Source organism: Myodes glareolus, chromosome 1 (assembly GCF_982192425.1).
Source record: "Myodes glareolus chromosome 1, mMyoGla1.1, whole genome shotgun sequence".
Classification (NCBI taxonomy): domain Eukaryota; kingdom Metazoa; phylum Chordata; class Mammalia; order Rodentia; family Cricetidae; genus Myodes; species Myodes glareolus.
This window is the reverse complement of record NC_142026.1, coordinates 16,860,289-16,881,657: the sequence shown is the minus strand read 5'-3', so window position 1 is coordinate 16,881,657 and position 21,369 is coordinate 16,860,289. Positions and strand designations below refer to the sequence as shown.

General features: G+C 49.4%; 2 protein-coding genes across 3 annotated transcripts in view; both read right to left on the bottom strand.

Annotated features, from left to right (window-relative positions):
- Positions 1-5,517: 5,517 nt before the first annotated feature.
- On the bottom strand, positions 5,518-14,157 carry Catip (ciliogenesis associated TTC17 interacting protein). Its single transcript, XM_048459213.3, has 11 exons — positions 14,093-14,157; positions 13,841-13,963; positions 13,383-13,580; positions 13,063-13,118; positions 11,128-11,214; positions 10,808-10,975; positions 8,521-8,645; positions 7,070-7,146; positions 6,719-6,807; positions 5,965-6,555; positions 5,518-5,714 (listed from the first exon to the last, which is right to left on the bottom strand). The coding sequence occupies exons 1-10, from the start codon at positions 14,115-14,117 to the stop codon at positions 5,965-5,967; spliced, it is 1,539 nt and encodes a 512-aa protein (XP_048315170.3). The 5' UTR covers positions 14,118-14,157; the 3' UTR covers positions 5,518-5,714.
- A 5,288-nt stretch (positions 14,158-19,445) lies between these two features.
- The window catches only part of Pnkd (PNKD metallo-beta-lactamase domain containing), a 71,099-nt gene continuing 69,175 nt past the window's right edge, over positions 19,446-21,369 (bottom strand). For both annotated transcript variants that reach the window (XM_087904241.1, XM_087904248.1), the window contains one exon: positions 19,446-21,368. In XM_087904241.1, coding sequence (XP_087760367.1) covers positions 21,195-21,368 — 174 coding nt within the window. In that variant the 3' untranslated portion in view covers positions 19,446-21,194. The remainder of the gene's footprint in view (position 21,369) is intronic.

The following is a 21,369-nucleotide window of genomic DNA, read 5'->3' as shown; positions in this document are numbered from 1 at the left end:
TTAGGTTTTAAAAAAAAGTCACATTCAAAAGCTTACCTATTAGTTCAACATGACAGCACCACGTCTCCATCCCAAGTACGCCAGAGGCTTACACAGAATAGAGCTCCAAGGGAGCCTTGCACACCTCAGGTAACTGTTCTGCCATTGACCTGTGGCTTCAGTCCTTGATTTTCAAGACAGAGTCTGTGTGGTGCAGACTGGCTTCAAACTCACAATCCTCTTGCCTCTGTATCCTGAGTACTGAGATTATAGGTATGTGCCTTCTCTCTCTCTCTCTCTCTCTCTCTCTCTCTCTCTGTGTGTGTGTGTGTGTGTGTGTGTGTGTGTGTGCTGAGAGAAAGAGAGCACCTTGGGGATGGTGTGTGTGTATGTGTGTATATATGTGTGGTATATGTAAGTGTGTGACTGTGCACTGTTGCACGCTCATACAGAGCCCAGAACAATGTATCCAGTGTTTTCCTTGCTCACCCTCTGTCTTACCCTGAGTGGTAGAACGCTGGCATAGCATACGCCTCTGAAACAGGAGTGAACCGTTTTGTCAAGCTGGCTGGCCTCAGGATCCACCTGTCTCCAAACTCCAGCTTTGTAGCCACGCCTCAGGTCCTCATGCGGGCAGAGCAAATGCTCTTGCCCTCGGAGTCATCTCCCCGGCCCTCGTCCTCCCATTTAAATAGTCCTTTTACAACAACAACATCCTAGAAAGGAAGACCAGCTCTGCGGTTGCCCCAGGTTAGGGATAGATCAGGTGGAGGATGGATGTGGTTGTAAACGTGACTTGTGGTGCTGCGATGTGGTAGATATGGAACCCACATGTGAACCAACTGCACGGGACTTAATATACCCACAAGTCTGTGCACCCTTTCACAGCGAATGAGTCTAAGAGAGTGAGGACATTATGGCCCAGGATAATGGTCATTGTCAGTATTCCAACTATAGTAAAAGCAGAAATGCAAACATGTTTGAACACCGGCTCCTAGCAACATTATTTACATTAGCCCAGGAGGGGAAAATATCCACATGCATGTCCTGCACATGGATAGATATCATATAGTAGAGATATGTAATAGAATATGACTTGAAATTAAAACATCATGGAATTCTGATGCTTTAGATACTATAGATAACCCCCAAAACATCATGTCGACTGGGTATAGTGTTATGTGCCTGCCCTTATGGGACTTGAGCAGAGGATACAGGAGGATTACTAATGGCGAATCAATCCCACACCAGTTAGGTTTTAAAGGGGTATTTATTTTGGGGGGTAAACTTACGTACACATAAACTGTCAGGAAAGGAGCCTAGTCGCTGGAGCAGGTGCCAGAACCAAGAGGCCGAGCTGAGGCTTGCTGCTCTTCTTTTAAAGAGAAATATACCACGCCCCAGTGGGCTGGTATTTCAGCGGCTATTGGCTGACGGAGCGGAAGGCGCTCCTGCAGCACCGTGGGCTTGTACTTCAGTGACTATTGGCTGAAGGGGCGGAAGGTACTCCCACAGCACCTCCCCCTTTTGTTTAAGTAAGAGAGTTATAAGCCTATCTTTTTTGTTTAAACAGAAAAAGAGGAAATGATGGAGGAGGGTTAACTGTCTATGTGTTACTTTCATTGGTTAATAAAGAAACTGCCTTGGCCTTTGATAGGACAGAAAATTAGGTAGGCGGAGTAAACAGAACAGAACTCTGGGAGGAAGAAGGCAGTGAGGCAGTCGCCATGACTCTCCTCTCTGAGACAGACGCAGGTTAGGATCTTACCTGGTAAGCCACCACCTCGTGGTGCTACACAGATTACTAAATATGGGTTAAAGCAAGATGTGAGAATTAGCCAATAAGAGGCTAAAACTAATGAGCCAGGCAGTGTTTAAAAGAATACAGTTTCTGTGTAATTATTTTTGGGGCCCGCTGCTCCTTCTACAGATTACTACAAGTTCAAGGTCAGCCTGGACAACAAAGAGACGTTAGAACTGGCCTGAACTGATGTGGGATTCCCTTCTGTATGCTGTGAATGTGTTTTATTACCATTGGTTAATAAAGAAGCTACTTTGGCTTATGGCAGGGCAGAATATAGCCAGGCTGGGAGAGATATAGAGAGAGTAGGCGGAGTCAGAGACTCCATGTAGCTGCCAAAGGAGAAGGATGCCCACCAGAACCCTACCGGTAGGCCGCAGCCTCATGGTGATACATAGATTAATAGAAATGGGTTAATTTAAGATGTAAGAGCCAGCTAATAAAAAGCCTGAGCTAAAAGATCAAGTAGTATTGTAATTAATATAGTCTCTGTGTGACTATTCGGGTCTGGGCAGCCGGGAACAAAAAAAACAGCCTTCTTCTGCACTGGACTCTAACTGAGGGGATTGACATCAGTTCTTTGGGTTTTTTTGTTTTGTTTTGTTTTGTTTTGTTTTTAGATTTATTTATTTAAGTATACAGTGGTATGCCTGCATGCATGCCTACAGACCAGAAGAGGGCACCAGATCTCATTACAGGTGGTTGTGAACCACCATGTGGTTGCTGGGAATCGAACTCAGGACCTTTGGAAGAGCAAGCAGTGCTCTTAACCACTGAGCCATCTCTCCAGCCCCCGACATCAGTTCTTTGGAATGCCATCAGGTTTCCTATAGGCAACTTTTTGTTTTGTTTTGTTTTTTTGAGGCAGGGTTTCTCTGTCCTGGAACTCGCTCTGTAGACAGCTGGCCTCAAACTCACAGAGATCCACCTACCTGTGCCTCCCGAGAGTGCTGGGATTAAAGGCATGTGTCACCACTGCCCGGCGGTTCTTTGGAACTCCAAATGTCATGAACACTGATGCTCACAGTGGCTCATCATTACCGTCTGAATGTCGTGACCCCACAACATTTGTGTGTGAAATCACTACTGAGGTGATGAGGGCAGTAGGAGGCAGGACCCCTGGGGGTGTTATAGGTCACATGGGTTCTACTTTAAAAAATGGGATTACTGCCCTTATAACGAGAGGTTTGGGGGGCTAGCAGAGGAAATAGCTCATTCAATAGAGTGCCTGCCCCTACAGTGGGTTCCATCCCCAGCATGAACAGAGTGGTGATGTACACCTGAATACAGTAGGCAGAGGAAAGGTAGTTAGCCTATGAGTCCCTGTCTCAGCACCCCCCTCAAACAAACAAACAAAAACAGAAAACAAAAAAGCAAGCAAGCAAACTAACAAGCAAGTAGACCCGGTCTGGAGAGATGACTCAGCAGTTAAGAGCATGCACTGCTTTTACAGAGGACCCAAGTCCTGTTCCTAATACCCAGTCAGGCACTTGCAGCCGCCTGGAACTCCAGCTTCAGAGGATCTGATCCTCTTCTGGACACTGGGGGCTTTGCACACTCATATGTAAACGTACACACGTAATAAATAGATCACGGTGCATACCACCATGCCTGGCTAAATTTCTGTTTCTGTTGCTTATAGGTTTCACGGTTTAGATATTTTGTTTTCATTTTCTTGTGTGTGTGTGTGTGTGTGTGTGTAGATAGGGTTTCCATTCATCGACAGGCTGACCTTAAACTCAAGATTCTCCTGCCTCAGCCTCCCAAGTGCCGGTATTACAGGTATGTGCCACCACACTGGGCTCGAGGCATTTTCTTTTCTTTTTTAATGTTTTAGATTTATTTTATTCATATGAGTGCCTTGCCTGCATGCATGTCTGTGTACCACATGCATGCCTGGTGCCTGAAAAAGAGACAAGCCTTCATATGGGTGCTGGGAATCAAATCTGGGTCCTTTGAAAGAACAAGGGCCCTTAATGACTAAACCAACTCTCCAGCCCCGGGGTATTTTCTCATATGAGTCTTGATAGACTAAGTCAGTCAGCAAAACCTTTTCGTGGTCCTGGAACTCCTTCTGAATAGAGTTCCTAACTGAACTACGGGTTATGTGCGGTGATTAAACAGTAGAGCATTTCAGAAGGAGCCGTCCCAATTAAGCAGGAGTTGGTTCCATCATGGTGATGGTTGCCAGGAAACATGAGATTTAGTCAAAGGATTGGTAAAGGAAAGCCCCACAGAGGACTACTCTGCACCTACATAAGGATGAACAGCCTGGGTTTGTTCGTTGTTGGTTTTCAGTACTAGGTCCTCAACGGTAGTAGCTATGCGCTCTACCACTGAGTTATGTCCCCAACTTACCCCTCTCCTTTTTTTTTTTTTTTTTTTTAACTTCTTGTTTTGGGACAAGACCTAACTAAATTGCTCAGGCTGATCTGGAATTTACTCTGTAAGTCCAAACAATCCTTGACTTTGTCATTCTTCTGCTTCCATCTCTTAAGCAGCCCGGGTTACAGGACCACGCTGCCTGGCTCGGTAGAAAGCTGTGTTGGCTGTATCCGCTTCCGATTTGCTTTTGCTCAGGTCCCTTCCTCTTCCTGAAATGCCCATGAACCCTTGACAAAAGCAGTGCTGAAGTCCAATATGCAATATGACAAAAGCCTTCAGAACAATTTCAATAATTCCATTAGTTGGAACGAATTTTTAAGGACGTAACCTCCCACCCAGGTATGGTGGGAGGCAGAGTCAGACAAAACTCTGTGATTTTGAGTTTTAAAACAAACAAGCCCCACCCCCCCACACTCCCGCCACCCAGAAAAAAAGGGCCAAAGAACAACAAGGCTGTACCTAGCTCAGTAGACCATGCTATACTTGAATTCATACATCCTGCCTCTGCCTCCCGAGTGCTGGGATTAAAGGTGTGCACCACCACCAACTGGCTTGTGAATGCATTTATTTTCAATAACGGAGGGGGAAAACGACATAAAAAAAATTTGCAAGGCTCTCCAGGTGGTGGTGGAACACACCTTTAAGCCCAGTACTTGGGAGGGAGGCAGAGGCAGGTAAATCTGTGAGTTCAAGGCCAGCCTGGTCTATAAAGCTAGTTCTGGGACAACTAGGGTTGTTACACAGAGACACCATGAAAAACAAAAGTAAATAAATAGAAATATTTTTTTTTTTTGGCAAGGCTAAAGTGGCAGCTCTCTCTGAAGTCTTCTGAAGCGATTCCTCTGAGAGACAGACACTGCCCTCCTCCCTTAATATTCCCCAGCCTTGCCAGTCATTCATTATCCCTCCAGGCTCTCTCAGAGGCCTTAATGGAGGCGCAGTGCCTGCACCCCAACTACCCGCTGCCTCAGAAGACCTGTCTACCACCACCCAGTCCACAGTCACTGGGCCAGAACTGGGGGCAAGCAAGGGACCTAGGGGTAGTGATGAGTACCTGTCTGTTCTTTTTGTCTTCCCTATGGGCGACTGAGGAGCCCTGCACAGTCTGGGGGAGTCTCATAAGTACTGACTGGCTGGTGGTGGAGGAACGGAAGCCTTAAGAAGCTGATCAGGGCAAGGGTGTGTGTTCCATGGCTCTGTTCACATTTCTGCATTCTTTCCAGGCATTCTTTCCGAGGTGGTGGTGATTGTGTTTGGATTCAGGGTGCTGCTGCTGGCTTTCATGGCCAACTCCAGGCTAAAATCCTGCTCTCCTGTCTATAGGGTCCTACCCCCACAGGACTCAAACACACTTCCTCACCCCATCTTCTCTTAATTTTTAATTTAATTTTGAGACAGGGCCTTGCCGTGTGGCCCCTAGCTTGCCACCAGCTCTCTGCATTCCTGTATCAGCCTCCTGAGCGCTGGCTATAGGTGTGTGTGTTAACACATCTGACTACAGGCTTTAATTTTGGATCCTCTGAACCGATCACAACCGTGAAAACAGCATCTAGGAAGAAAAGATGAAACTCACTGGGTAAACAAAGTTAAAGCTTTTAACAAGAGGGGCTGGCCAGAGACAGTCCCTGCTGGTGGCAGAGTAGCACGGGGGGGGGGGGGGGAGTGGGGGGGGACGAACGACACACCACACACACACACACACACACACACACACACACACACACACACACGCTGCTATCTCCCACTGAACCCGCAGCCAGCATCTTGACAGTCCCAGCGTCTCGCTCCCAGCCGTCTACCTAGTCATTTTCCAGATCCAAACTCTGTTTGTCCAGATTCAAATCCTGGCTGTCGTCGTCATTCTCGTCGCCTTCGTCGTTGTCTTCATCCTTGCCGTTGTCGCTTTCTACATCGTTGACGATATCGTTGAAGATATCGTCGAGGTCGTCGACATCGTCGTTGTCTTCATTGTTGTCTTCATCGTAATAGACATCATCGTCAGCGTACAAGTAGTCGCCATCCTCGTATTCCTCCTCGTATTCCTCCTCGTATTCCTCCTCGTATTCCTCCTCATATTCCTCCTCGTATTCCTCCTCGTATTCCTCCTCTTCCTCCTCTTCTTCCTCCTCTTCTTCTTCTTCCTCCTCCTGCTCCTGCTCCTCCTCCTCCTCCTCCTCGAACTCCAGTGGTCGGAAAGGGCTGGGCCGGTGTGAGGAACGCAGGGCAGGGATCGGCGGGCTCAGCATAGCGAAGGATCCGAAGTGCTCGGCGGCAAAGGTGACCACGTCCTCCGGCCGGCGGAGCAGCAGGAAAAGCAGGAAGTCGGAGATCAGCGCTTGGGCCTCGGGGTGCTGCCGCAGATAACTGGTGTGGCTGAGGCGCAGCTGCTCCTGGCGGGGCATGGGGCGGTCACCCACCAGAGCTAAGCACCACCGCGGTTAGCCAGGAGCGCCTGGACTGGGACCCCTTACCTCCCAGACAAGTGCATTCCGCTCTCCCCGTCCATAGTAGGAAAGCAGGTGGACCCCTAGGCTGGTTGCAGCCACGTCTCACCTTCCGGTTCAGGAATTTCGAGTATAACTCCAGGTCTTCCTCCCATACCAGGGGCTTCTTATCAAACTGGGGCGGAGGCTCAATCACATCTAAGTGGAGTGAGCAAGAGAACTGTGTACCCATCCCTCGCGTACACAGCGGGGATCCCAGGAACTCTCAAGTACGGGCTTTGTTCTGAGAGGTACTCGTGGCAGAGGTCCTTCTTAACCCTCTGAGGCTGAAGGGCTGCCGCCTCTCCACCTGATTGAAGGACCCTGTCCCACTCCTAGCGCTGGAACCTTCCCAAACAAGAGAGAGGCCAGGTTCCTCCCACCTTCCCCTCACTGTCCCGCCCTGTCCCCAATCACTTACCCTCTTCCCTCAAGAGGGGCATCTTAGTGATGATACAACACCCTGGGGAGCCCACCTGGACTCTCTTAGCCAGGTGCCTGCAGGGCAATACAGAATAAGTTGGGGACAGTCTCCTGTACCACCGGCTGGTGACAGAATGGTGCTGAGGGTAATGAATTGTGGCACCTACCCACCTACCCCACAGTGTGATGGGAGCCTTCTGGGAGTTGACTAAGGTCAAATGGCAGGGCTCTAGTCAGAGGATTGGCATCCTCCTAACAGAAAGAGAGAGCAGAGAGAGCTGTCTACCCACTGGCTCAGAGAGTGGTGGCAGCCGCCAGAAATCTCACCAGGAACCAACCCTACTGGCCATTGTTTAAGCCATCCAGTGATTTTTGTTTTAAGCGTTAATTTATCCTGTGTGTGTGTGACCAGGCAGGCACATGCTTGTGTGGAGGTCAGGTGCAACTTTTTTTTTTTTTGAGACAGGGTTTCTCTGTAGCTTTGAAGTCTGTCCTGGAACTAGCTCTTGTAGACCAGACTGACCTCGAACTCCCAGAGATCCACCTGCCTCTGCCTCCCAAGTACTGAGTTAAAGATTTAAAGGCGTGCGCCACCACCACCCGGCCAGGTGACAAGTTGTAGTAGTTGGTTCTCTTCTACCCTGTGGTTTCCAGGAATTGAACTCAGGTCATCAGACTTGGTAGGAAGCTCCCTCACTGCCTTCCCAGCTGAGCCACCCTTAACTTGGGCCTGCCTGTTTTGGAGCTCTTACTACTGTAGACAGCCCTCAAACTTAGGACCATCCTCCTGTCTCAGCTTCCCAAGGGCTGGGATGACAGGCGTGAACACCTGCTTCCGGCTCATCTTGTGGTGTTTTGTCTTGGCAGCTGAGTTACCTGCTGAGTTACTACGGTATCCCCAAGAGAGCTGCCTAGAGGCCCCTGTTTAATCTGCTTCCTCTTCTTATCTTTGTAGTCTTGGGTCCTGTCCCAGACAATGGCAAGCATTTAAGGCCTTGCCTTAAAAGATAACACACATTTATAGTCCCAGGATCTAGGGTACTAAAGCGGGAAGACTGAGATTTGAGGCTCACCTGGGCTCACTTTTTTTTTTAAGCGAATGAGATGGACAAAGCAAAGGTACACCCAGACCTCAATGACACATTTTCCAGGCAGTATCACGGGAATAATAGTGACCCCTGTGCCCCACTCCATCCCATGAATGTCCTTTCTTTTTTTCTTTGTTTGTTTGCTTTTTTCAAAATAGGGTTTCTCTGTCGCTTTGGAGCTTGTCCTGGAACTAGCTCTTGTAGACCAGACTGGCCTCGAACTCACAGAGATCTGCCTTTCTCTACTTCCCGAGTGCTGGGGTTAAAGGTGTGAGCTACTACCGCCCAGCCTTTCTTCGTGGTCAAAGCACTCATACTTTATGTGAAACTGTCACCTTGGTCCTCCCCACCAGTGGCTCACCCATCAGAGAGCAAGTAGAATTGACAGGAGAAGGGGATGTCCTCTTCAGAGTGGATGGTTTGTTCCACGATGAACATCTCAGCCTGCTGGTGGCCCAGTTGGATTGTCTGGAAGCCTAGGGATTGCTGCAGCAACCAAAGTGGGGGCTATGGTGAGGTGGTTGCCCACCATGGTGACCCTGTCTCCTCAAGCCCTGCCCTTCTCCTCATTCCTGCTCACCAGCGAGAAGTCGTACTTGGCATTTCAGTTCCTCACGCGCCACAAAGTTTGAGTTGCATTCTCTAGTTGGGGATTCTTCACAGTCAGTTCTAGCCACCCGCTGCCCCCCCACCCCCGCCCAAGCCATCTCAATGGAGGAGTGCTGCTAGCTGGCTTATTTTGTTACAGGGACAAGCATCAGGGTGGAGAGGAAGGTGCTGCCCAATGAGAGGGCCTGTCTCACCAGGCAGACAGTGCTTTAGAAAAAATCCTGAGCCAGGCAGGCATCTTTAATCCCAGCTCTTGAAAGGCAGAAGCAGGCAAATCTCTGAGTTCAAGGCCAGCCTGGTCTACAGAGCTAGTTCCAGGACAACCAGGGCTACACAGAGAGACCCTATCTCAAAAACCAAAAGAAGGAGAGAAACAAAGGAAGGAAGGAAGAAAGGAAGGAAGGAAGGAAGGAAGAAACACCTGCATTGACCACTGTCCTTCACCTGCACAAACCTGCATGTACATTTGTGCTAGTGTACACACACACACACACACACACACACACACACACACATATACACAGAAAGTCAGGTGTGCCATCAGGTGTACACACATGCAATTGAAATCCCAGAATTTGGGAGGTTAATGTGGGAGGATTGAGAAAATAAAGCCAGTTTGGACCACACACATGCACACACGTGCGCGTGCATGCACACACACACACACAAAACTTGTTGAAAAGAAAGGTATATCTTTGGACTGAGGTGAAGCATTTGCCTAGCACTTTCAAACCCCAGATAATGTATGACTTTTGCTGTTGAGACAGGATCTCATGTAGCACAGGCTAGCCTAGTAATAAATAGATAGCTAACGATGACTTTGAACTCCTTGATCTTCCGTCTTCCGTCTCTACTTCCTAAGTACTGGGATTATAGGTACATGACTGGCTTTAGATGCTGTATTGTGTGTGTGTGTGTGTGTGTGTGTGTGTGTGTACATGTTTGTGCATGCCTGCAGGTATAGACGTGCTTGTGTGCCTGTGTGTGTGTGTATACATGTTAGTGCATGCCTGAAGGTATATATGTGCTTGTGCTCGTGTGTGTGTGTGTGTGTGTATACATGTTCATGAATGCCTGCAGGTATATATGTGCTCATGGGTCCATATGTGTATAGGTGTTTGGCATGCATGCATGTCTGTGTGTGACTGAGAACAACTTCAGGTGTTGTTTCTCAGGAGTTGTCCACCTTGTTTTATTTACTTTTAAATATCTTTTATGTATATGAATGTTTTGCCTACACACACATACATGTATGTGTACCTATTGCGTGTGTGTGCCTTGTGCCCTCAGAGCTCAGAGGACAGAGGAGGGCATTAGATCCCCTGTAACGCGGATTACAGAAGGTTGTGAGCTCCCATGTGGGTGCTGGGAACTGACCCTGGGTCTTCTGCAAGACCAGTAAGTGCTCTTAACCACTGAGTCCTCTCTCTACCTCCACCTTGTTTTTTGGAAACAGAGTCTCACTGGGACCCTGAGATCGCCTGATCCAGCCAGGCTGTGTTCACCTCTCCAGTTCTGGGGTTATAAGTGTGCACCCACATATATGGTTTTGAGGGTCAAACTCAGGTCCACATGCTTCATCACTGAGCTATCTCTCCAGCCCTAGAGGATTCATATTTCGAAAGCAGAATAACTTTATGTTTCTTTCTTCTGTATTGAAGCCCATGCAAAGAAGGTTGCTTCCCATTCCCCACTAATCCCACCTGCTGCATCCTCAACCTTCCTTCTGTTAAGTGTAGTTCTTAGTTGCCGTTGCCCTGGCTTATGGCGTTCTACTCTCAAGACTTAAAACCCCCCGCCTTGGTAGCTGCTCGTTCCATGTTTACATCAGTCTTTCCCACCTCCGTGGTCTTTGTGATCCTTCTAGTTTGCCCAGCTCTTCCTTTTGTTCTTTTTTGAGACAGTCTCAAAGCCGGACTGACCTCAGACTTGACATGCAGCCGAGGATGACTTTGAACCCCTGATCCCCCTGCTTTCCCCTCCCAAGTATACTGGACCACTATGTCAGGCCAGTTCCCTTGCCCAGAGAGAGTACTCACGTAGGTGCAATGGCACAGTTTGCCCTCCGTGTCCAAGGCCAGGAAGCGAGCTCCGCTGGGCACTGACTGCTGCCAAGCCATCACCCTCAGAAGCACCAGATTGGCGGCTCTGGAGACAAAGCCCTTAAGTGATTGGCAGGGGAAGACGGAGACTCCAGTCTTAGTTTCCTGTTGGGGCAGATCCGAGTCAGAGACGGAGCTCAGAAGGGGCAGGAGGTGTTTGAGCAGGGTGTTGAGTGTGGATTTCGTCTCACACAAGCTTGTCCCCGCTGTGGTTCTAAGGATGTGGAAGGTGCTTCCCACTTGGCTTCCACTCTTACCTCACCCTCCTTGACACTTCTGGTCACAACCATCTGGTCATCCTGCTTCAGGATACTCATCTTCCGTTCCATGGGGAGGATGGGAAACTGAAGGCCAGAGCACATGGGTGAGCTGAGCGCTCACCTTTAAGAGGCCAGTGCCCACTCTTTCTTCTGTTTGTTTGTATTTTGTTTTTCTGAGACAAAGAGGCTCAGAATAACCTGGAACTCCCTATGTAGCCCAGGAGAGTTTTGTACTTGCAGCAATTCTCCTGCCTCAACCTCCCAAGCACCCAAGCACTGATAAATACAGTCAGTCTTGGGTTTTTTTTTTTTTTTGTTGTTGTTGTTGTTGTTTTTTTTTTTTTTTAGACAGGGTTTCTCTGTAGCTTTGGAGCCTGTCCTGGAACTAGCTCTTGTAGACCAGGCTGATCTTAAACTCACAGAGATCTGCCTGCCTCTGCTCCCAAGTGCTGGGATTAAAGGCGTGCACCACCACCACCCAGTTTCACTGTGTGCCCCTGGTTGTACTTGAACTCACTCTGTAGACCAGGCTAGCCTTGAACTCACAAAGATCTGCCAGCCTCTACTTCCTGGAGTGCTGGATCAAAGGTGTGTGCACCGGCACCCAGCTTCAGTCTTATTCTTTATAGAAGACAAAATAGAAGTGTAAAGACTTGGATCTAAAATAAAAATGATAAGCAGGGCCAGCAAGGTGTCTCAGTGGTCTCAGTGGGTGACTGACAACTTGAGCTGGAGTCTGGCTCCACATCTCTGGTGGAAGGAGAGAACCAGCTCCCAACTGCTGCCCTCTGACTGGCTTCCACATTTGTGTCCTCCCCCAATAAGAAAAGTTGTAAAATGAGAAACAGCTGTCCACGGTGATGTACTTTCTATAATCATAGCACTTGAGAGACTGAGGCAGGAGGATTAAGCTGGAACCCAACCTTGTCTATCTACAATCCTTGTCTCAATAAAGCAAAAAGCTTAAAAATAAGACAAACGGATGAAAAGTCTCAAAGCCTGGTGTAGTGGTCCAGCACTGGAAGGGGAAAAGGAGGAGGATCAGGGGTTCAAAGTCATTCTCAGCTATATGTCAAGTTTGAGGTCAGTCCGGCTATGAGACTATCAGAAGAAGAAGAAGGAGGAGGAGGAGGAGGAGGAGGAGGAGGAGGAGGAGGAGGAAGAGGAAGAAGAAGAAGAAGAAGAAGAAGAAGAAGAAGAAGAAGAAGAAGAAGAAGAAGAAGAAGAAGAAGAAGAAGAAGAAAGAGCTGGGTGGTAATATTGCACGCCTTTATTCCCAGCACTGGGTAGGCAGAGGCAGGTGGATCTTTGATGCCAGCCTGGTCTGCAGAGTGAGTTCCAGGACACAGAGAAACTTTATCTTGAAAAACAAAAAAACAACAAAAAAAAAAGGAAGGAAGGATGAAGTCTTCTGTTTATGGTGGCGGTCAGGAGTAAGGACCTATCCTATGCGATAGGAAAGCAAACAGTGATACACCTCAGAACAGCACACAGGCTTGAAGCTGGGAACAGGTTCTCTGAGAAGCCCGGAAGGCCCAGGTCATCTTCCATGTTTAGCTAGGTCATGGCCCCATAGAGGAAGTTACTGAAGAGCTGGGTGAGGGATCTCGAGCCGGGACACTGACAGGGTATGAGGTGACAGGCTCCAGGGAATAGCCAGGCTCTGGGAAAGGCCAGGCTACATGGCCCTGGGAAGTGGACAGGCTTTCAGGCCGGAGGAGGCCCCGGTGGGCTGGGCTCTGTTTGTGACTCTGTAGAACATTGACAGCAGTAATGGAGGTAGCTGGTCATCCAGCTGTGTGTGATAGAGGGGCAGATGGGTGGGTGACAGTAGTGTGATACTTTCCTGGGGTTCCTCCCACCCGCAAAGGGTCTGTGTTCTTGCTTACCCTCAACCCGGAAGCAAGGCGAGGGGAGGCTGGGAGTGAGTACCTTAATGAACTCTTGACTGTGTTGCTCCATTAGCTCCAGCTTATTGGTTAGGTAGCCTGGGGTACAGGGAGGCAAGTGCTGACGTCACAGGAGACAGGCGTCTGAAATGGACCCTAGGGAAGGCTGGCCCAGGCTGGTGCAATGTGGCCGTGGGAAAACGGCGGGGGTGGGGGATCAGTGAATCAGCCTTGCTCTGTCCTCCCCGCCATGTCTTGCCCTAGTATCCGCCTAAGTCAAAGGCTGCAGGTCCTGACTGAGGACACATGAATTGGGGTGGGGGCTGCGGAGGGAGGATGTGGTACAGGGCAGCTAAACTCTACCTAGGAGGGAGCTTCCGCACGGAGATTTATCGATGAAGCCTCGGCTAGAGGCGTGAACCATTAGACAGTGGGTCAGGATGCCCTGGTCATCCCTGTACTTCCCTTTCTGCACCTCGATGGTCAGCTCTCCCTGAGGCTCTCCTGTGTCTGAGACGATGGCCAGAGTCTCAGGGAAGAAGAGCAGCAGTTTCTCCAGCCCTGTTTGGTGAGAGAAGCTCTCTCTGGGTCCAGCCTCCAGACCCCAAAGCACCCACTGACCCCTTGCCATGTCTGCCATCTCCTTGCCAGCCTTGTGACCGCTCCCCGTCATCAGCAGGTACCAACTGGTGACCCACCCCCCAGAGTCTTGTCCCTCCACAAACACGAGCAAATCCAGTGGAGAGAGACAGGGCTGAGTCTCTCTTCCTTCTTCTTCAGACTCACAGCTCTCCCCATGCCCACCCCACCATCTGGCTCACGGAAGGAGTCGAGGAAGTTGATGGCTTCAGCATTGGCCTCTGGGAATGGCTGTTGCTCCTGCTGCTGTTGCTGCTGCTGCTGCAGCGGCTGACTTGCATTGTGGTTGTTCTTGGCTCTGGAGCCTACAAGAGGAAGGAGAAGATAAGATATCAGATCCTGGGGAAAAGGGCAGGGTACGCAGGGCACCCTAGTTCTGATCCCTGTCCCCAGGAGCTTAATTTCCACCCACAGAACAACAGCCCACTCCCCACCTGTGGGGAAAACTTTGGAAGACATGCTGGCTGACTGAAGCCAGTCAGTCTGTGGCTAGTTGTCTCCATGGCAACCAGAAGCTAGGTACTGCCCCTTAAAGGGCAATCAACCTTTACTTTACTGAACCTAGATTTGTCAGTCTTTGGGGCTCAGCCCAAGCTTTAGAGGTTGTCCAGCAGAGGGAGCCTTTGACATTCTTAAGAGGCAAGGAGAAACGGGTTATTAATACTTTCTTGGGCTGGAGAGATAGCTCTGCTGTTGAGAACACTGGCTCCTTTTCCAGAGGACCTGAGTTTGAATCCAAGCACCCAGATGATAGCTCACAACTGTCTGCAGTTCTGTGGGATCCAGTTCCCTCTTCTGTGGGCATTCAGCAAAACACCCAAATACATAAAATAAAACAATAATAAAAAGAAGCAGCGGACTCATGCCTGACTCCAAGGAAGGACGATCAGGAGTTTAAAGCCAGACCCAGGCTCACACACAGAATCTACGTCTAGGTTGTGTGAGATTATCTTTGTGAGCTATAGTCCTAATATGGATAGTCTCCAACCGCCAGTGGCTCAACCTCCCATTCATTCATCACCTTTATGATGATGGGAAAGCCATGCAATCCAATAGAAACTATATTTCTAGTTCCTGGGCCCACCACATGCTGTTCATCTTTCCCGCAAGCTGCAGCCTTCAGCCAGTCTGGCCAACTGCTCTGCAGAGCAGGCTACGTACGCAGGCTACGTACGTACGTTTTGCCGAGGACTGTGTGGCTCACCAAGCTTGCTCTTTTCACCTTACTACACTGCCATCTTGTGGCAAGTTCAAAGAGGTCTAACCCTTCGGAAACAGAGGAGCGTAATGATGATGGCACTGAGAGGCATTGCAAACTCTTGGGTTGGTTGGCTGGTTTTATGGTGCTTGTTTTGGGAACAGGGTCTCTCTATATAGCCATTGCTATCCTGGAACTCACTATGTAGAACAGGCTGGTCTCGAACTCATAGAGATCCACCTGTTTCTGCTTCCCGAGCGCTGAGATGAAAGACGTGTGCCACCACACTCAGCCTTACAACAAACACTTAAACCACATCTGTCCTCAATCAGACCCGGTTTTCAAGGCATTTATGGACATTATCTCATTTGTCACACTAGCCTGGCCCAAATACTTTCCTTGTTTTGTTTTGTTGTTTTGAGACAGGGTTTTTCTGTGTAACTTTGGAGTCTGTCTTGAAACTTGCTCTGTAGACCAGGCTTCTGCTTCCCAAGTGCTGGGATTAAAGGTGCACGCCACCACACCTGGCTAAATTTATTTATTTTATTTTTATTTTACATGAGTGTTTTGCTTGCACATGTGTCTGTGTACCCTGTGCATGGCTCGTGCCTGTGGAAGCCAGAAGAGGGCATTGGGTCTTCAGGAACAACTGGAGTTACAAATGCTTGTGAGCCATGCAGGTGCTGGAAATAGACCTGGTTTCTCTGTGAGAACAGCAAGTACTTTTAAACATTGAGTCATCTCTCAAGTCTATTTTGCTTTTGTATTTTTGTTTGTTTGTGTTTTGTTTTTCAAGACGAGGTTTCTCTGTGTAGCTTTGGAGCCTGTCCTGGAACTTGCTGTCTAGACCAAGCTAGCCTTGAACTCACAGAAATCTGCCTCCCTCTCCTTCCTGAGTGTGGAGATTAAAGGCATATGCCACCACTGCCTGGCTGTTTTTGTTTTGGTTGTTTTGGTTTTTTTTTGTTGTTGTTGTTGTTTGTCTTTTTTTTTCAACAGAATTTCTCTGTAGCTTTGGAGCCTGTCCTGAAACTCAGTCTGTAGATCAGTCTGCCTCAAACTCACAGAGATCTGCCTGCGTCTGCTTCCCAAGTGCTGGGATTAAAGGTGTGCGCCACCACCACCCGGTTTTTTTTTAAACAGTTTTTCTTCATCATTATTGTGTGATACTCCTTGAACCAGCGTGAACATATATTAAAGCAAGAGAACAAGCTAGCTGGATGGAAATTGGGGGTATTGGGTGGGACACACAGGCTCTGGCCACTGAGCAGCTTCTACTGACCTGGAGAAAATGCTGTGTCCTGGGTTCCGTAAGTATTAACACATTCAGCGCTCACAGTAAGCTTCTTGTCTTGGTACCATTATCATCCCCATTGACAGATGACAAACCCAGGTTTAGAAAGGCCACCTGCCCATGAAAGGGAACTTCAGACTCTAACCTACCTGGGGTTCCAGAGTCTTTATCTATCTTTCTGTCTGTGTGTTTGAGATATGGCCTCACTACATAGCCCTAGCTGGCTTGGAACTTCCTGTGTAGACAAGTCTGACCTCAAAATCATAGAGCTCCCCCAGCCTCTGCCTCCCAAGTACAGGATTACAGGCATATGCTATCACATCTGGCCATAGCTCTTGTCCTTGAACACTTTGTTCTAGTGTCCAGTGGACTGGCCCTGGGCTTATTACAATTTTGGTTGAAGGAGACATTGCTTCTTGGCTGAAAGACACTGTGCATCTCTTGCAGTTCTAACCAGTCTGCAAAACTCAGTGACAGTCACCCATCCTGGGTTGCAAGCAGTCAATCAGAGGCAGGACCCATCTTTGTATTCAGATCAACCCAGCTTCAAATCCTCTCTTATTCAGCTTGAACTTGGAATGTATAAACTTTCAAGACCAGGTTCTAATCCAATTTCTTCTTCCTTCCTTTCTTATTTATTTATTTACTAATTAATTAAAGACAGATTTCCCAGTCGGGCAGTGGTTATTCAAACTCCTTTGGGGTCAGTCCACATGTTTACCACGAGTTACCTCCTACGAGCCCCGGAAATCTGAGGTGGCCCTTTTCAAAGTGGCTGTGTATGCCTCTCCCTCCCAGTGCTCCCCATCGGGCTCCAGTGGAGGTTGGTGGAAGCTTATGCTTAGGTTGTTGGGCATTGTTTCTATTGTCAATCACCTGCTGGGTGGAATTCTCCTTTTTTCAGTTCAGTGTGTTAATGTTGGAACTGATAGAGCCTATCCTTGATCGTATGACCCAAGATGGACCAATAGAACCCCACTCCTGGAACTAAAGGAGATTCTGCTGGGCTTGATGAACTGGCAGACTGAGGCTGAAATTTCTAGAGACCATGTATGTCTTGCAAGGAGAAAATCAGACAGGGGAAGAAATGAATACAGAAGAAAGTAGTGCTGGGATTAAAGGAGTGCATCACCATCTATTACTTTTGTGGTTAAAAAGACTTTTTTTTTCAAGACAGGATTTCTCTGTGTAACAGCCCTGGCTATCCTGGACTAGACCAAGCTGACCTTGAACGCACAGAGATCTGACTGTCTTTATGGGATTAAAGGCATGCGCCACCACTGCCCAGTGTCTTTTGGTTTTCTTGTTGTTGCTTCTTTGTTGAGACAGAGTAGACCAGAGCTACCTCCATGTAGCCCAAGTGAGTCTCCAGTTCACTATGTAGCCCAGGCTGGCTTTGGCCTCCTGCCTCTCCTGCCTCTGTCTGCTAAGTGCTGGGATAACGGTGTGTGGTAGCACGCTGGTACTGCTGTTGTTATGAGACAGAGTCTTGGGATCCAGTCCAGTCTGGCCTCAAACCTTGCAGTCCTCCTCCATCTGTCCCTAGTGAAGATACTCTGAATCCCTGGCTCTGTCGGTGCCTGAAGTCTGTAGGATGTGACTTGAAGTATATCAATTTCAGGTTGCCTACCCAACCCATGGAGATACAGTCCCTTATAGCCTCTTAAGGAAGTAAGACAGGGAAATTACTTGCCCAAGACATTGCCAAGCAGGACAGAGCTGGGACTGATTCCCAGGGGTCTAAGACTGATGGCACCCACAATCCTATGAGCAAAAAATTCAGGCTGTTTGGGAAGCACTAGTTGCAGATGTACATGCTCATCTGTCATTCAAAGTGGACAGTCAGGTGGGAGGATCCCCAAGGCCCATGGAAGTGCTTCCCCAGCCCTAGAACTATCCATGAGAGCTTCTTCCACTGAGGATGCCCAGAACGACCTGTATGGTCCAGGACCTGGGGCTCACCCACCAGGACAGCAGTGAGTCAAACTCCTTATAGAGCTCGCCTGCACGAGGAAGGTGAGGGCGGCAGCCCATCCCCATGCCTAAGAGGGTGGGAGAACCGTTCTCGCCTGGTCTGGTATGATACTGTGCCAGTATGTGCTGGTCTTCAGCCACACAAGGCCACCCCACAGCTAGGGGGTCACTCTACTTCATGGTGTCCTAATTTAATAAATATCTTGAGAAACCCTAACGGAACCCCCATCCACCCACCCAAATAGTGCATGTTTCAGGCTGGAAAGATGGTTCAGTGGCTAAGAGCACTGGCTGCTCTTCCAGAGGACCTGGGTTCAATTCCCAGCACCCAGACGGTGGCTCATAGATGTCTGTAATTCCAGTTCCAGGGGATCTGGTGCTGTCATGACACATATGACACACATGTAGCCAAAACAGCAACACACATAAAATAATATAAACAAATCATTTTAAAATGCTTTTTAAAAAGAAATATCTTTAATTACCTTCACGAACTAAAAACCAGTCTCCCTCACTAAAAACAAGAATCTACAAAAAGATAAATTCAATGAGATAAAGCAAGACATAAACAGGACTCCAGCTTGGGTTTTGTTTATTGTGGTTTTTTGTTGTTGTTGTTGTTTTGAGACAGGGTTTCTCTTGTAGACTTGCTGTCCTGAAAATCTCTTTGTAGACCAGGTTGATCTAGAACTCACAGAGATTCACCAGTCTCTGCCTCGAGTGCTGTGATTAAAGCCCTGTGCCGTGATGTGCAGCTGCAGCTGTAGCTCTCTCTCTCTCTCTCTCTCTCTCTCTCTCTCTCTCTCTCCCTCCCTCCCTCCCTTCCTCCCTTCCTTTCTGATGTGCTAAGACAAGTTAGAGGGGAAAAAAGCCTTCCGGGTGTGGTGGTGGCCCACCTTTAATCCCAGTACTCAGGAGGTAAAGACAGGTGGATCTCTGAGTTTGAGGTCAGCCCGGTCTATAGAGCCAGTTCCAGGACAGCCAGGACTACATGGATCCTTTCTCGAAAAGCCAAATAAAGAGAAAGAGACAGGCTGGAGGCATGATTGTGCTCCTGAAGGGCTCTTTATTACTGGACTGTAGCTAGTGGTGTCCTGTGTGTCTCAAGCTGAGGGAAAGACAAGGGTACCCACACATGGGCTATGGAAGGAACATGTGGAGGGCGTTGTTCCTGGGCTGTTCTGATGCTCCTGGGGACTGAACCCAGGACACAGTACCTGATAGGCTGCCCAAAGCTCTCCCCATGTAGTGACCCTCAGTGACCCCCAGACAACAGTGAGCAGGCTCTCTACCTATGTAGCAGCACAGATAAACCATTGAGTTAAATCATTCATTCAACATTTATTGAGCGCCTACTGTGTGCCAGGCACCGTGCTAGGCGCAGAATACAGAGATGCATAAGATACAGTCCATGCCCTTAAGGGTTCACAGTCTAGAAGGGGAGGCAAACTTGTAAACAAGTAAAGTATGGTATGATGGGTGCCACTAGAAGCATTTACAGGGTGCAGAGGTAGCCTGGAGGATGGGTGAGGGACGCCTTCCTGGGGGGGGAGGGGCCTGGGAGAGGCTAATATAGGCGTTTGCCAGGCAGAGGAGGCAGGAGCGGGAAGGCATTCCGGCTGAAGAAAGAGCGTGAGCGAAGGCACAGAGGCGTGGAACTGCGTGTGTCTTTGGGGCAGGGAAGGCTAACTAGTCTGGTGATATTGCTAGAGTGTTTTCCAAAGGCTGGGGCTGGCGAGGGCAGCCGAGGCCAGATGACAGGAGAACTGAGGGCAGGGGCATCTGGGAGGATCAGCAGAGGGCACTGCGCATCCCAAGGGGAGGCTCTGACCCAGAAAGATGTGGCTCCTAGCTAACCCGAGTGTGCTTGCTAAACGACCACAGCGGTCCTCAAGGTGGCCCAAGAGGGACCTTGACCTGAGACCCGAGGACAAGCAGAGTGGGAGGAGGGATGAGCAGTGGGTAGACTTAAGCCTGGGTCCTGGAAGCTGGCACTCAATTGAGCTCCCTGCTCCCAGACCTCGGCTTTCTGTATACTGCCAGCAGGGGCCTGGAATCCAATGGGAAATCACGTGGAGATGGAAGGTTTTTTTCCTTATTTTTTTGAGAACTGTAAGGAGCCAGATGAGTCCAGGACTGAAAGAATCAGTCTTTAATGATGTCACGAAGAAAAGAGGTGATGATAAAGCAAAAGATGTTAAGGAAGACAGATGGCAGGCAGGAATTCCTAAGAACAAGAGCCCCAAGGGGAAAGCAGGATCTCCAAGGCAGACCACAGCTCACTCTCCCCTGGGAAGACAGGCCCTTGTGGCCTGGGGCAGGAGCAGAGGCCAGTGGCAGACCCAGGACAGACGTGTGGTGCATGGCTCTGTATCCCAGCGTCTTGTGTCTCCTTGGCCTGAGGCAGAAGATTCCTTGGCAATCGGGAAACTTTCCCTCTGGCCTTCAGGGGATTCATTGAGGCAGGGATTGGCCAGAGCCAGGCTTCCAGCCCCTGTGTGTTCTTAGGAACCGCTCTGCCAGGCGATGTCTTAGCAGGGTAGGTAAGGTGGGGCTTAGAGTCTCAGTCACCTAGGGTCTGGCTGCCCCTGCTGGTGACCACTCCTCCCAGGCACCACACCTCACTGTTTTCAGGGTGAGCTTCTCCGACAACCCTGAAGGGGAAAAGTGGAGGATGGACTAGCCTGGTCAGTGCTCCGCTCTCCTGGGTTCTAGGGCTCCAGTGGGGGTGAGGCCTCTGGAAGGGGAGCCAACAGCAGCCTTTCACCATCTGGCTATTGGTCTACGAGTGGGGGAAGGGAGGCAGACCCTCCAAGGCAGTAAAATCTAGAGATGTCCCAGGTGCTGCCTTCTTAAACACCCAGCCGCATTGGCCTGCTGCTGCCTCCTCCTCTAGGTCCCACTGCTGGACTGTGCACTCCCTGAACAGTCCGGAGGAAATGGTGCTGCCTAGGGCACCACGGGCGGTGGTGGCATTAGTGATGAAGAGGATGGTGAAGTGTGGATGATGAGCGGCTTCCCCTCTACGGGGACAGCCGGGACCGGGGGCGGGGGGGGGGGGCTGGGGGTATCACTTGCTCTTGTGCATGTCCTTCAGCCGGCGCAGCTCCTCCAGGAGCTGGGCCCGGGAGTAGCCATCGTCACTGGTGGGGCCTGGCCCCGGTCCCAGAGCTTCCTGTAATGCCAGGCAATGGGTTCTCAGGAATGGGTTGTAGGTGCGCTCCTCTCCCAGGGTGGATGGGCAC